Genomic DNA, 15,473 nt, shown 5'->3' with positions numbered 1-15,473 from the left:
ACAAACTCTGTTTAACTCTTGAGGCAGTTTAACAGTACTCTGCAAGGTCTTGTCTCATAAAAACATGAACACTGATTATCTGCCGTAAATCTTACGTCTTAACACATTTACTTTCCTGAATTTAATACCAGTGTGTGAGGTCACACGCCCCAGCTCACTTCCATAAATGCAGCAGTCACTGGAAAGTTGAAAACTTCTCTTTATGTAGAATACTAGACATACAGTGCCCCCCAGTGGATTAATGCATTATTACATTCTGGTATAAAAAATTACCTGCATGTCAGTTTTTGACAGTAGCATTTCAGATATTAATATTCTGGTAGATGACTTAAAAATTATCTTAAAGTTTTCTGAAAAAGACATCACAGTATTTTCTCCTATGTACAGCAACATATATATTACATATTTAGCTGAGGCATCAATTATGTAAATGTTAAAAGTTCAGTAAAACCTATGATGAATAACAGGAACTGTGACAGTTGAAATATGCAAAACATGAATTTGCTACCAAGCATAGTCAACTGATTACCAAAATTTGTAATTTCCAGCATTAGAATATGTAAAACTTTAACAGTACATCATTGTAAAAGTCTTTTGAAGGATCCAGTTTCCTTGATCTAGCGCAGGAATAGCTAGATCCTGTGTCTAATGTAGCCCTCATTTGTGTGTCTTCAGTGGGAGAGCTTGCTTAGTCTTCTCCCTCCTCAGTTTGATTCCATGTCAAAAAAAATGTTCATCTTGTTTAAATTCGCAGTTCAAGGGCCTGCATGGGACCATGTCAGACAGCCAGCCCAGTCACAGTGTGTGTTTGTAATTAATGTTTCTTCTTCAGATCGTTTACTTCTTCCTGTATGAAAAGGACATTTTTTTTAAAATTTATCAATCATATCACAACTTCTGTATTTTTTGTTGTGGCAATATGCAGTAGGCAGAAAGTACAGATGCATGCAAAACTCAAGGCATGCCTTACTGACCTGCAGTGCCAGCCGTTTGTTTCTCTCTTCCTTCAGTTCTTCTTTCACTTCCTGCATGTCTCGCCTGATCAAAAGAAACAGAGATGAAAAGAGGAGGTTGTAGACATGGGCATGTCTAAATAGGTCAACATGTACACTGACAGTCAGTCAACAACTTACTATATATCAAACTTCTTTGGTTACATTTCACACCATCTGAACGGATTAATTAGATCAAAACAGAAATGGCTTTATTTTTGATTACTCTAATTAAGCACCTGTAGTGGACAGACATTGTGTAAATATATGATATATTGACCTTTCCTGTACACTTGCGTTTAATAAAACATGAAGAGTCACACTTATGATGACTTTCACTACAAAGATTTATGTCTTTGGTGGCACAATGTAAGACATTCAGCAGTCATCACGAGAGCGACTGTTGGCTCACAACAAATAAAAAGCATGCCGGTACTAGTCTGAGGAATGAACGATTGTCTCACAGATAGCTTGTCAAAACATTTTAAGTATTTTTGGGTTCTTTCGCCTAAAAAAATATTCACTTGATTTGACTAACTCAGACTGCTAAAGCCTCGTATTAGCATCAGATAAACTTTTGCACAAAACAAGGGCAGTGGATTTTGTCCCCCATCAGTTACATTAAAAACAGATTATGAAGGGATCTTTAAAGTACATCAGTACATTTGGTGATGTTAAATGTCATTCTGTCTGTTGGTCAATCCACTATTTTGACCCAGACTGAATTATATCTCAATAACTATTAGATGAATTTCACTATGTGGTTGATATTTTTTGTTGTTTAGTGAAATATCTTGACACTTGAATGGACTGCCATGAAATTCAGTACCAATATTCATGGTCCCCAGAGGATTGATTGTAATAATTTTGGTGATCCCAGACATTTCATGTAGTGCCACCATCTACAAGATGGATTGGCACGAGTTTTGGTACAGACATTGATTATCCTCAGAGGATGAATGCAACTGATTTTGTTGATCCAATGACAAATGTCAACCATGGAGTTTTGTGGTTTTTAGTGAAATATCTATAGTGTGGATTATCATTAAATTTGCTTTAGACATTCATGTTCCCCCTCAGAACAAACTCTAATGACTTTGGTAACCCCCTCACTTTTCATCATTGTCATCTGGTCAAAGTTTTAACTTATCCAGTACTTGCAAAGTTTACTTTTCAGCTGTACTTTGTGTTTAGTTCTGATTAGAAAATGTCGGCATAACACGCTAAATATAGTGAACATAGAAAACATTACATGCTAAACATCAGCATGTTAGCATTGCCACTGTGAACATGTTAGCATGTTGACGTTAGTATTTAGCACAAAGCACAGTTGTGCCTAAGTACAGCCTCACAGAGCCGCTAGCGTGGCTGTTCCATTAAAAACAATCTCCGAAATGGACAATTCTATTTGAAAAATGTGACACCTACAATATGAAGACAGGCGTAAGTGGATGTCATTATGAAGCACTCATTTGAGCAAGGCGTTAGCTGCAGTCACACTCTGTATATTTTTAGATAATGTGCATGAAGCTCAAATGGACATACACTTTTTTAAAATGCATGACCCTTTAGATTCACCTTTTTTAAAAGTACATTGGTTGAATTCACATGTTAATGGCTCAAAATAGGTTCAGCTAAGCTGCCAAGATATCATGTGTCTACAACTGCTCACAGCAATGCCCATGTTTACAACCAGGCCTCTGATGTTTCATATCCAAATAAATCAAAGAGACAGGAGATGGGGAAAGATCTAACACTGGTCAGCCCACTTTTTTCTGGATGGAGCACTTATGTTTTGTATACAGTTTGTATGCTTCTTGTATGTTTTGATAAGTCACTTCCTCCACTTCCTATGTATAAAATGTCCACAACATCTCAGCCAGGAAATATGGAGCATTTAAATGTTTTGAAGTCACTCTATGTGATTCAAAATGACAAGACAGTTTTGGTTTTATATTTAAAATGTACTATAACTTTAATTTTTTTTTTTAACACCTCTCAGATAAACTGAATCAGCTGAGTAACACTCACTCATGTCGTGTCTGCAGCAGCTCCAGAGCCATCCTCAGCTCTTTGATCTCAGTCTGCAGGCTTTCTACAGTCAGCTCTTCGTTATGGGTTACAGTTTTGCCATCCACAACTACTTTGGGTGGTGCTGGTCGAAGTGGAGGTGGTGTCCTGGGTCGAAGATCAGGCTTTGCAGGTGATGGCATGAGATTTTCTGTACCCTGAAATGATTAAGGTGACTTTGCATGACATTGTACAGACCACAGAACCACTTTACGTTAAACCATGGCTAAACTGAGATTAGTGTGGTGTCACAAACCTTTTGCAAGCCAGGTAATTTCTCTGCCTGGAACTTTTTTGGTGATACTTCTGGTTCTGTCTGGTCAGAGGTCTACAGAGAAGAATCAGCCACAACCTTAATGGCAATCATTTCTAAGAATCATTCCTCACAACATGCCTTAAGAACTTGATATCTCCAGTATGCCAGTTTGTTAACTGGAAACTAAGTACAAACAATGAAAGAGTTAGGAAACACCACCCTCATAATTCACCTCTACTTCAGTGAATTAATTCCCTCATTCCCAGAATGACTTTCAATGATCCCATGATATCAAGCCTGAGCTTGTTGCTGTCAGTGAAAAGTGGGCACTCATGAAAATCACTTTGAGCTTGACTCTTGCTCAAACACACCTTGTTGCCACATTGCAGTCTTATCTATTGAGGTTGGTAGTGCAGAAATGATTTCTTCCTCTCTTACAATGATTTTTCCATGTGTGACTGTTGAACCTTAGCGCAAAACGGGCATGAGCAGAAACGGAATATGTCTGGGGAAAAAAAGCCTTTTGTCTAACAGTTACCACTCGTGGCATACTTTGTAAAACATTTTCTGTCATTGAACCCGAAGCTGTGCTGAAAAAAAAAAAAAAACATACCACCAAACAACAAAATGGGTCTAAAAACGTAAGGCACTAAATGTGTTTGTGTCCATTATCAGGAAGTCTGTCATGCGCCGCTGTAAGTACTTTTACCTGACAAGTATGCACTAGATAAAGAAGGGAGTGCCTCATTGTTGCAGTGATAATCTCAAGCTGCAAAGGTTATCTATAGAAATGCTGGGTAATGGTTCCTGCCACAGTGAAGGGTTCATAATTATTATGTGATTTTTCTCTTGATTACTACTTTTTTCAGCTCAGGCAAAAATCACCATATGAAAAGTAATAAATCAATATCAGTTTGTCACTAAAGTGGTCATACTTGTGCTGCTGTGACCAGGCCTGACGGTGGTCTCCTCTGTGGGGGTTTGGCTCTGTTAGCTGTGGGATGACTCAGCTTTTCAGTCTGCACGTCCACTCCATCAAACTGGTCGGTCTCTTTCTCCTCTGGTTGTTTTGGTGCAGAAGCCACATCACCATTGGTTCTACTGAAAAAAATCAAGTAAAAATCCATCATATTTAAAGGACAAGTGTGTAAATTTTAGTGGCATCTAGCAGTGAGGTTGCAGATTGCAACCAAATAAATAACCCTTCCCTTCAATCTCCTCTTCCAAGCATGGAGGGAACCTACAATGGCTGCGAGACTTGCAAAAAACGTGAAAGGCTCTCTAGAGCCAGTGTTTGGTTTGTCCATTCTGGGTTACTGTAGAAACATGATGGTGCAACATGGTGGGCTCCGTGGAAGTGGACCTGCTCCCTATGTTGTAGCGATGCCATGGTGAGAAAATATTCCCACCAATTAATACATTTGTGACAACACAGGTGTTACTGGTTACACTGGACATTTTACAAGATGAGATATTCGTTGATGACGCTCAACATCTGTAGAGTGCCAGAGGACAACCACCACTTAGAACCAGAACCGGAGCAACCCGTCTGCCATCCAGAGAGAAAGACACCAAGGGCAAGCTGAGCAGGCAGAGAGCGGGAGAGTTTCTGCCGAAAAACAAGCACCGAGACCTGGGAAAACATGAGAGCAGCCGCTCGCTAAAAGCTACATGTGTTTACCTCAGAGAGCAGGAGGGGGCACTGATAAGTGAAAATGAACTACATGGGTTTTATTTTTATTAAAAATAAAGCAAAACGACAGTATGGGCGGTGAGCAAGTAATGTAATCAGTGTATGCCCGAACACCGTGTAACACCAGTAACACTGACTACCACAGCAAGCCTACTATGTAGATATAAAGGGCTCATTCTAAGGTAACTAAAACATAATGATTCTTATTTTCATGGGATTATACACTAATTAAAACATACTCATGAATATTATATTTCATTTTTGCCAAGTCTGTTCTGCTAGATGCCACTAAATCTTACACGCTGGTCCTTTTAAGTAACAAATGTCACTATTTACTGTAAGTAAATGAACGATGGGAAAACATGAGCAAAATGATCTGAATTTCTTAAATTCTCTCCTAATGCAGTTGTGTTGCAAAGGCTGTTTGTGAAACTTTGAATGTGGTTAGCAGTTTCCTAAATTCTGGTACTTGCAGGTGCAGAGCAAGACAGCTGAAGTGTTGAAGTCTCTCTGTATGTCTTATTTTGTCCTGGCACATGTTTCACTTTCATGGCACATATACGTTATGAAATTATGGCAGGTCTCTAGAGTCTCACCCACTATAACCTTTACAAACTGGCTTTATCCGATGTGAGACATTTAAATAATGAGCCTGGAGGTAAAGGTCTGGAAGACTGAGCTTTCGTAAACATGAAGAAGGATTCTTAAAAAAGCAGGAAAATGATCCCTTTCCAAACGTATTTGTTTGGAAACAATTTTTAGAAAAGCTTGTTCTCCACCAGCAGCCCCTTTAAGACAGGGCAGTTTTTGTTTTCTCAGTCTTGTGTGTGTGTGTGTGTGTGTGTGTGTGTGTATGTGTTTGTGTGTGTGTGTTTGCTCAGGAAACAGGAAATGGGCTGCCCTCGTCTGTTTAGGCCTGATCTGACTCATCCCAGAGTTTCCACTGAGCCACTAAAGGTTGGGCATCCTGGCATTCTTCTTTAAGGACACCATAGCAACCAGTGGCAGCAACCAAAACCTTTAACATCTAAAAGCTCTGCTCCTGGCGCCAGACCAAAGAGGAGAAAGTGTTGCTGACATTTCCTAAAGGCCCTCTGCTTTAGAAAGGTTGCAACTGAATCACTATTCATGTTTCAGTAAAGGTGGTCGAGTGGTCTCTGATTTGGGGGACAATTCATCAGTAAGTCTTGAGTGCGTGAGACACAACATCAGAGATGCTTTGGTATCACTCACTTGGGTAAAACCTTGTTAGGTTTGTCTTTGACTGGAGGTGGGCTGGGCTTGTTCATGGATGGCAGCTTGACTTTGGTTGGAGGATTGCTTCTCCAGTCCTTAACCTCTGTTTTATCATCTGTGAAGCAAATTCATCACATTACTTCACAACATAATTTATCTTTGGATGGAATGTGTCCCAATAATGTTTTAATTATAACGAAAGCAAATGCCATTAATACCTTTTGTCTTTGTTGGACCACCTTTTTCCATTGCTGAGGTGTCTGTCTTTACTGAAAAAGGATAAGTGAATGAACAATTACCAAAAAGTTGCATGTTGTATGTAAATAGCAGTTAGTTAAAATAGTAAAAGTCTGCTTGTTGTCACATTATGGAACTGGCTGCACACAATGATGCAGTGACATCCTACATTAGGGTTTTGTCAGACAAATGTCGCTTTGATTCGTTTGAATGCTATCTTGAACATTTCTGCAAGGCATTTCTCAGGTATCATTGTGTCTAACCACAAGACTGGAGCAGGTTGTTGCTAAAAGAGAGCTCGCATGATCAGCAAACCTGCCCTCGATAAATAAAAGCTAGCTTTCACATGTTACACAAGTGTGACTTCCCTTATGATAAATGAAAGGACACATATACTGTACCCATTATGTTGATATCGCCACTCGTTTTAATACAGTCTAATATTGTTGTCGTGATTTAGGAGAACTACACTGCTTTTAAAAGCCACAAACTTATTTTATTAGTTGGAGCAAGGAGTTTGCTTTTTTTTTTACTCCAGAAAGCATTATAGTTTAATGTGGTTGAGGAAAAAATGCTAACAGTCTTTAATTGAGCTGTAATCTAGTTTAAGAGCAGATGCATGGGAAGGCAATGATTTTCACAATACAGGAGCAGTCCAGGTCACAGCTGTATCCAATAGCACTGCAGTAACAGTTCCCGAGGGTCTCAACAAGTTCTTTAGGGACAGTTACTCTGGCTCAGCTCAAACAAAAAATACAGCCCCTGAGAGGACTTAGCCTTGGAGACTGAGAGAATTGATGCTTAAATTATGAAACCTCAGTGAACTGAAGGCAATGTGAGAGATCCCAAATGAAAGTCTAGTGCTTATTGCAAACCTGAGTTTGATCTTAATATATAAAATATAAGCACAAATCTAAAAAGTACAACTATTCTTATGCATAGCCTTCAAGAAAAAGAGCACAATAGTACATTTAGAATAGTAAACTCAAACTCAGAGATGACTAACGGACTGAACGAGAACACAGGAAGCCTACCTTGAGTGTTCAAAGCATTGTGCAACATTCCCTCTCAAGCAAACCATCCACAGAGCTGTAATAGTAGCTACAGTGCTGCTTCTTGTGCTGGTTGTGAAAATCTCTGTGACAGAGCTCTCCTCAGCTCCCCCCACCCCCTTGTTTCCTCCAAGACTCCTGAACTGTGTCACATGACAGCCCCAACCATCCCCCATCTCACTATAGTCTGAGACTTCCTGTGAAATTCTTGTGAGTGATACTGTGTGGAAAAAACTGCTGTAATTATCATAATGTGGTGGAAATGCAACATGTCAGCCTGTGCTGAGATTCAGTTACCTCAGGTGATATTGTTGAATAACAGAGCACAATGTGTGGCAGTGTTGTCACCTGCCTGTTGAACCACTTATGATTTGAGTATGGTTAATTCCGTGTCAAATCAGGTAAGGTTGTTGCAGCACTGTCTCAGATTTTGTTCAAACCTTGTCTATATCATGAATGGGTCCCAAAACCAAGGCCTATAAAGTATTTCTGTTCAAATCCTCATATTTTTTTTCAGCCCTTGATATTATTTCATTTTTATAGCCTCAAAAATGCTTTATCCGGGAAGCCATGTTTGGACATTAATATCTCAAAGTATTGTTCCTAGCCTCACCAAACTTTATAGGATGGCAGACAAACATGTGTTCTGTATGCCAAAGCCATTAAAAGCCTGTACTGCATGCCATTTTATTTTTATAAGGCCCTAGATTGGGAAAAAAGCGCAAAATTCCTAAATGAGAGTGATATTGAGGGTACTACAAGCCCACATTTTTGCAACAGTATGTAATCAATCATTATTTTTTCTGGAAATACAGTCTTTCATTAAAAAAGCAAGGCATGATGATGATGATTTTGGTCATTTTCATAGGACCAAAATGGTATGTTGGGTAGCTAGTAAGAACATAAAAATGTACATGGAAATTGCTTGATTTATGGTTATTAAGAGTACAGTTTTGGGACCCAAACATTATATAGACAAACTCTGAACAAAATCTAAGACTGTGCTGCAACCGCATTCCTGGATTCTTCCTGATTTGACACGGAATGACCCGTATGCATTTTGGATTTCCAACCAAGCAAAGGATTGGAAGTCAAAAGATGTAAAGGAGGGACATTTTTGTTGTTTTGCTGGTACAAAAGTTTGCTAAACCTGCAACTTTGCACTATAGATGGCACTTCTCAGCTGAAACTAGAAACCACATCCTCCTCTGAGGCTTGCAAATTTGATTTCTACAAAGGATGTTAATGTGCATTCACTCTCTTGATTTATATTGGCAGCAAAAAAATGTGTTAATACATTAACAACAAACATTTAGCATGATTTTAACATTAACATTTAAGTACCTTTTTAAGTAAAGTTAAGGAAATTCCGATATCAAAAATATTCTTTAGAAAACTGTAAAAAGAAAATCAGTTATCATGAACAACCCAACACTACAAAGGGTTTATATTTGCCCTTAACAGCGAATGTGGGACACACACAGTGTAACAACATCTAAAACCTGGGGCCTATTTGAATTCTTCTTCATTCACTGGTTATATGTATAGTGTGGCTCCTTTTTTATAATGTAAATGTTTTACAGATTTTGTGTGAATAAAAACAGCATTGCCTTTTAATTAAGAATTAGTCAGAGAGGCAATAACTGTGTTCTAGTTATTCAATGTGCACTGCAGGGCAGACAACATCTGCCTGTCTAACCTCCTTTGCATACCGACTAAATGAATACTTATAGTCATGATATCTGAACAGACCACAGTATGTCATAGACAATTTGTAATGAACCATGAAGTCAGGTATATTTAATCTAAAAGAACAAGATCACTGTGTCAGGAACATGTTCACATAACTCTTGTGACTCCAGATCATCGGCACAGTCAGTGAAAACATTTTCTCACACAGTTTAAATAGGCAGTAAAATATTATTTAGGCCAAAATAAGCACTGATATGATTCTCTGATTAATAAAGTGTGCTAGCAGTCATTGTAAAAATAATCTTCCTAACTCTTGTGTCATCAATAAGATTAAGCATCAAAGATGAAAGGAGGTTGGAAAGACGAATTCAATAAATTACATATGTAGAACAATACTGAAAGCTCAAAGATTCTTCAGGAGCACATCAAAATAATGACATTGATGATCAGGGGACCATTTTGTCTGTTTTTCTACTACACACTCAAAAGCACCCAGCCAGTAATACTGCCAATTTCTCCATCTGCTAAAACAACAATCCAAACTGTCAGCACAACGCCAGGCTAAACAGCACTGCAGCCAGAAGTCATGAGTCAGAACCTCTAAAACATGAAGCCTTGCTAGCCACTCTAGTGTCAAACAACATTTGTTCCTGCGCCGCTCCATTTGATCAATGCTGTTCTGTTCGCTTACCTGAGAGTTTCTTGTTGATGTTGCGTGCAGGCGGTTGGCTTGTGGTCCAGGACTAGAGGAGGAGAAACGGAAAACTCAACAGGTTGGCAAGTACGTTCCCTTGTGCATTCAAGACACCTCTACTTTACGCACTCTTTCCACTGAGGGGATTTTCAGTGAGTAATTCCAAAACAGAGGAAAGACAACCCTGAGTCACTCTGTATTGACTGTAGACTTGCCAAGGTAGATAAATAGACATTATGTACTCAACATTTTAAGGACATTTCAAAATAATAAAGTAGAGCCAATATTAATTACTATACAGCATGTCCATGGTTTCATGGTAGCACAGTGCAATAGTCAAACCCGTCTTGAATATGGTTAAGTTCCAGTCCAGCAATGATATTTTTGAGATAGTGCGTCAGGTCCACTCACTTTCAGATTGTCCACTGGTGGTATCACCATGACAAAGTTATCAGGGAAGAAGCCGCAGCGTCCGTTCAATTCTCCCTCCCACCAGCCATCATCTTCTGTTTCCTTCAGATGGAGATTAAAGAGTCACATAACCTCAAAGACATGCAGCACAGTCCTCTGGGATGTGAAATTGCTGCACAAGAGGTTACCAAACGGTCAAGCAAACCAAACTGCCAGGGCACACAATTGATTGTTATGTATTTATCTTTTAAAGCTATCTTAGAACTATTTCTCTTCCATGATATCGTACAGTATGATTTGGTATCAGTCACATTTGTGTCATTAAAACATTTGCGTCATCATGTGCACCATGGCACGATTTCCTCAAACCCAACCGGTTGGGCTGGTTAAACAATATGATACACCTGCAGCTACTTTGAAAGGAATGAAATGACACCCAGAGGAGTTGTTGAGTCTGTCAAAAGAATGACCTCAAAGGATAGCATGTCAGAAACGTTGCCATAACATAACAAAAAAATGCGCTCAAACCTTTCTCAGTATTACAACAAGGTCTCCTTGTTTCATGTCCAACTCATCCTCTGCTCTGGCCTTATAGTCAAACATGACTTGGCAACACTCCACCACTGAGGAAACGTATGAGAGTTAACAGTTACAAGCCTAACAGAATACAAGCAGGAAAGTATACTTTATGTTTGATGGGAATAGAAGGTTTCAGCAATAATGACTGATTTTATCAGCCTTGCATGCAACATCTCACATGACTAACTCAAAGAATAACCAAACAGAGGGCGTAAGAAACTAGAGATAAAAGTTGTAAACCCTTGATCCCTGAGGGATATTCCACTCTGACGTAGCACTTTGTTCGGTGACTACTGAAGCTACGTTGCCATAAATATTTATTTTTGACCCCACCCACAAACCATTCAGCTAGAAGTACCGGAGTTACCACTTGTCACATGTTGATGGTGTCAGGGTATAATTAGACCCGTCTAGTGACTTTTGAAATGTTCAAAAATAGAAAGAGTGTCTAAAATGAGGATATTCCATTAGTGTTTATGATTTTGCAGTTTAAGAAGTAGCTTTATAGCAGCTTATGATGAGACTTAAGAAGAACTTACCATTTTTTGCTTTGTTCCTCACACTTGCTCTTTGAGATATCTGTAAGGAGGCAAAAACAAAATACATGAAGTCAAAGGAAAACAATTCATACGTAGTTAGACTGAGTTATTTCTGTGGTGCATACTTCTTTATTGAACACAGCGTCTGTGAGTTTGGGTCTTGTCTTTCCTTCATTGTATTTGCCGTCTGTAAACAGAGTATCACCAATAATTAGTTTAGTTGTTTTTCAATGTTAATTTAGATTAAAAATGAACAATAAAAGTACACTAAGTTTGGGTTTACCCACCTTTTGGGGAAACAAAGATTTCTTTGACAAAATTTGATGGAAATGCCCCCACTTTTCCATTTTTTATCCCCATCCACCATCCATCTTCAATCTGTCACAGAGACAATGTACAGCAAGAAAATACGTGAGAAAACATGAATTGTTTTAAAGACAAATACACATTGTGTAGCTGTTAGCACTTTGCTAAAACATGAACATTCATTACACATTCAGGAGATTACCAACAGTCTGTTAATGATCTCTGGCTATTTGACAGTATCAACGTCCACATGAACTTTCAGAACTAGTCTGATCAGTTCGCATGACTTTCCGTAATGCTGCAAATTGTCCGGGAAACATGCTTTGTCAGCCTGGCAGCCAAATATAGAGCCCAAGCACTAAATGAATACCATACAAAAAATGTTCTTTATTTACCCAGAGAAGATTGGCTGAGCAAACATTTCACCAACGCCCTGCTTAACAAATTATGCTTAGGTTTTGGCTACTGAGCAGCTTCAGCAGCCAGCAGCAAAGTGTCTTGATTCTGGGCACCTTTACAGTAGCCGAATATTCAGATTTTTACCAGCAGGGATTCATACGGGCAACCAGAAGCTTAATCTTCTAACCATTGGGCTACCGCAGCGTGTTTGCAGAGTCAGCTGAGTCACTGTTTGGTTACTTGTGAGTGTTTGAGCAGCGATAAGAGGGAACTCTACTGTACCTCATTGATGATCTCTATAGTCTCCCCAACAACCAGCTCCAGCTCGTCTTCATTCATGCGGCTATAGGCAAATGCTACCTCACATTTCCTCGGCTGTTTCATCCTCTTTGCTGAAAAGACAAAGCATCACCGACCACATCAGCAGACAGATGTGAAGTTTATAATCCAGTGGTAATGCTGATTTTTAAAAAAAAAAAAAAAAAAAAAAGAAGAAGAAGAAACTTCACTAATGGTGTGTTCAGCTTAACAGAAGGCAGTGTGGTCAAGTCTCAACAGGAGAGTGCTTCGACTGCAAAGCACTTTGCACGCATTTATGTGTCTAACTTATCTAATCCTTCAAAGGGAATGTGTTTGTTTTATCTGCTTCATTTTCATATATTATAATTCGTTTTTGTGTGGCAAGGATGTGGTAAACATATGTTTACAGTCAACTCCGTCGCTGCAACAGTGTTGCTGAGTGCATGCACCACACTGACCACAATTTAAAACACTTATGTCTTTAGACTATAAATGTTGCAATAGATAAACCGGCCTGTTTTGAATAGCATTGTCAAATATTTTCATGGTTTATATTTGGTCTACTTAAGAGAGTTAAGGGTTTAAAAGTGTAACGTGTGCAGTTTTTCAAAAAAGATATCTATTCTTAGTAGAATAAATTTAATCTAATAATCTCTAATTGACTATGTCTGACACAACAATGCCAGAATGCAGTAAACTTTCATCTGGTACACATACAGATCTAAACAGTTAAGTTATTTGCAAATGAAAAGTTTCATTCTAAATTGAGATATGGGCAATTTGAAATCATTGGCACAATCTCTCAATAAAATTATGGATGTTATTAAAGTTAATTCTATTGCGGGCAAATATCAAATTTAGCAGTTATGTTCTAGTTTGAAGTAATTGCTTGTATTGGCATATAAAAGCAAAAGGTGTTGGAACAGAAATGTTGTACCAGATTTTAAAACTGTTCATTTTTGATCCCATGAAATATTGACTAATGAAATTTACAAAGCAAAATCATTCCAGAAATGAATATAGTTTTCAAAATGAGACCCTTCACACATGCTTTGTGTTAATTTCTGTTTTTTTAAGCTGATGACATTGAGGAACAGATGAAGAGTGCTGAGAACGTAGACTTAGTGTTGTACTTTTTCTAATGCTTCGTGGTTCCCTCTTGCTGTCACCTATCAAATAGACCGGTACCTCCTGTAATGAAAAACCAAAACAAGGCATATTTAATGCAGGTGGATGAACATGAACCTAGATAAACACACAGTGCAGCAACAGTGCAATGCTTTGGGTTGTACAGTTTTACAGTAACAGACCTTGACAAAGTTGGCAGGGAAGATGCCTCTCTTTCCTCTCAGCTCTCCCTCCAGCCATCCCTCCTCACTGGCCTTGGTGACGTTTTTAACCACATCCCCCATCCTCACTGTTATCTCGTCTCCCATGGTGCCCTCGAAGTCGATCAGCACCAGCACCTCTGCAGCACATCCGTAAATGGGGCAGAAAATTAGATTCTTTGCACAAAGGCTGGCATACTTGCCTCACATGTGATGTGTTCTGACATTTCAAGACAAACCTCTACACAGTGGAGGCTAGCTAGGCATTATGGGCTATGAGTGAATGTGGATTATTGCAGATGAATTATACTTTTTTTTCTGTCACTAATCATTCCTGACAAGCGGAAACACAGTTTTACTGTACAGTTTCTCAGTTTTTGTGAAAACAAACCTGCAACATTAAGAGAACTTAACACTTAACAGCACTAAAAACCAACTAACATGAAACATTATACATACATATCAAACACAAATACATTCAATGAAAAGTTACACAATAGTAACCATATACTGTACCACTGCTTTAGTTTTATTTGCCTGTCAAATTAAAATCAATGGCATTATGTGCAGACACAAAGCAACAAGAATTTTCCATCAAATTCCCCAATTACCACTAAACAAAACAGCTGAGGGTCAAAAACATCAAGAACATTTGTCTACGAGAAAAAACAATCATGCTGACTCACCCATTGTGTCCGTCTTTAGTTTCTTTTTTCCTCAGATTTCAATATGTAATTCCTTCACAAAGCAGCAAAGAAACTCTTTAAGTAGAAGGAGAACTGAAAGAGCGTGGCTTTGTTGTCTAAGTCTGAAATATATGGCAGCCAAGGCCCTTCTTCCTGCTTGTCAAACATTAACATTGAGCAACTTTTCCTGAGGCTAATCATGGCAAGTCAACAGCAAGGAGTAGGATGGGTCATACAAAGAGTGAGAGAGAGAGAGGGAGAGAGAGAGAGAGAGAGAGAGAGACAGACAGAAAGAAAGAGAGAGAGAGAAGGAGGAGAGAGGGAGAGACAAACAGGTAAGACAGGTTTTTAGTGGAAGAAATGAACAAAGCTCATAATAAGTGTGACTAAAAATGGAGTATGAGAATATACTGTAGTTTATATGCAGCAACAAAAATATTAGAACACAAAACTCTATATATATAATATAAACAAGCATTACAAATTCACTTTAATCCAGGTTTGTTGCCCTCTTTCATATATCTCCACAAGGTGTCTTTACAGAAATTCAAAGTCAATATAAGTCAGTATCTCATTCATGCTGTGCGGAAGAGTTTGTGTGAGTGTACTGTTGTTTTCGTACGCCCCTTGAGGCAAAGTGGCTGACTTCATAGAAAGCAGAACTGAGATATCCAAGACTGAATTTAACAAATCTCTTCAATGTCAATGTCAATGTCAATATCAAAAAAACAAAACAAAGGAAGGGAATAAAATACATTGTAGAAGAATAAAAATGTTCTTTAAATGGTACATGAGCTGCAATTTTATTAGCTCAAGCTCTCTCCCTTTCTTTCCTTTGCTCACACTACTACTGTATGTTTTGGACATCAGATATAGAGCCATGATTCATGCAAGTACTTCCTCATCTTCCATGTTTCTAAATACAGAGGACTTCAAAATAGAATTTTTTTAAAAAAGCACTAAATACATACAAAAACTTTGCTATAAAAATGTCATTACAGTA

General features: G+C 38.5%; 1 protein-coding gene across 2 annotated transcripts; it reads right to left on the bottom strand.

Moving 5' to 3' along the window:
- Positions 1–181: 181 nt before the first annotated feature.
- On the bottom strand, positions 182–14,648 carry sh3d21 (SH3 domain containing 21). 2 transcript variants are annotated; one of them, XM_067600925.1, is made up of 17 exons: positions 14,471–14,648; positions 13,767–13,924; positions 13,590–13,647; positions 12,439–12,548; positions 11,739–11,829; positions 11,577–11,638; positions 11,452–11,491; positions 10,862–10,956; positions 10,334–10,435; positions 9,920–9,971; positions 6,466–6,516; positions 6,245–6,362; positions 4,254–4,416; positions 3,319–3,390; positions 3,024–3,220; positions 975–1,038; positions 182–847 (listed from the first exon to the last, which is right to left on the bottom strand). In XM_067600925.1, exons 1-17 carry the CDS (start codon positions 14,472–14,474, stop codon positions 815–817), a joined length of 1,470 nt encoding a protein of 489 aa, XP_067457026.1. In that variant the 5' UTR covers positions 14,475–14,648; the 3' UTR covers positions 182–814. The 2 variants fall into 2 exon arrangements, with proteins under 2 accessions (XP_067457026.1, XP_067457025.1); XM_067600924.1 differs by having other exon boundaries at positions 4,254–4,419; positions 14,471–14,646.
- Between the last annotated feature and the right edge of the window lie 825 nt (positions 14,649–15,473).

Source organism: Thunnus thynnus, chromosome 10 (genome assembly GCF_963924715.1).
Source record: "Thunnus thynnus chromosome 10, fThuThy2.1, whole genome shotgun sequence".
In the NCBI taxonomy this organism is placed as follows: Eukaryota; Metazoa; Chordata; class Actinopteri; order Scombriformes; family Scombridae; genus Thunnus; species Thunnus thynnus.
The sequence above is the reverse complement of the archived record's forward strand: the minus strand, read 5'-3'. Positions and strand labels throughout refer to the sequence as shown.

Bases quoted from the DNA above. Each gene is read 5' to 3' on its own strand.
- sh3d21 (XM_067600924.1), bottom strand. The intron at 11,639-11,738 runs GTGGGTAAACCC...CTCTGTTTACAG, and splicing joins AATCTTTGTTTCCCCAAAAG to ACGGCAAATACAATGAAGGA. The intron at 10,436-10,861 runs GTTTGAGCGCAT...CTCCATCTGAAG, and splicing joins TTGTTGTAATACTGAGAAAG to GAAACAGAAGATGATGGCTG.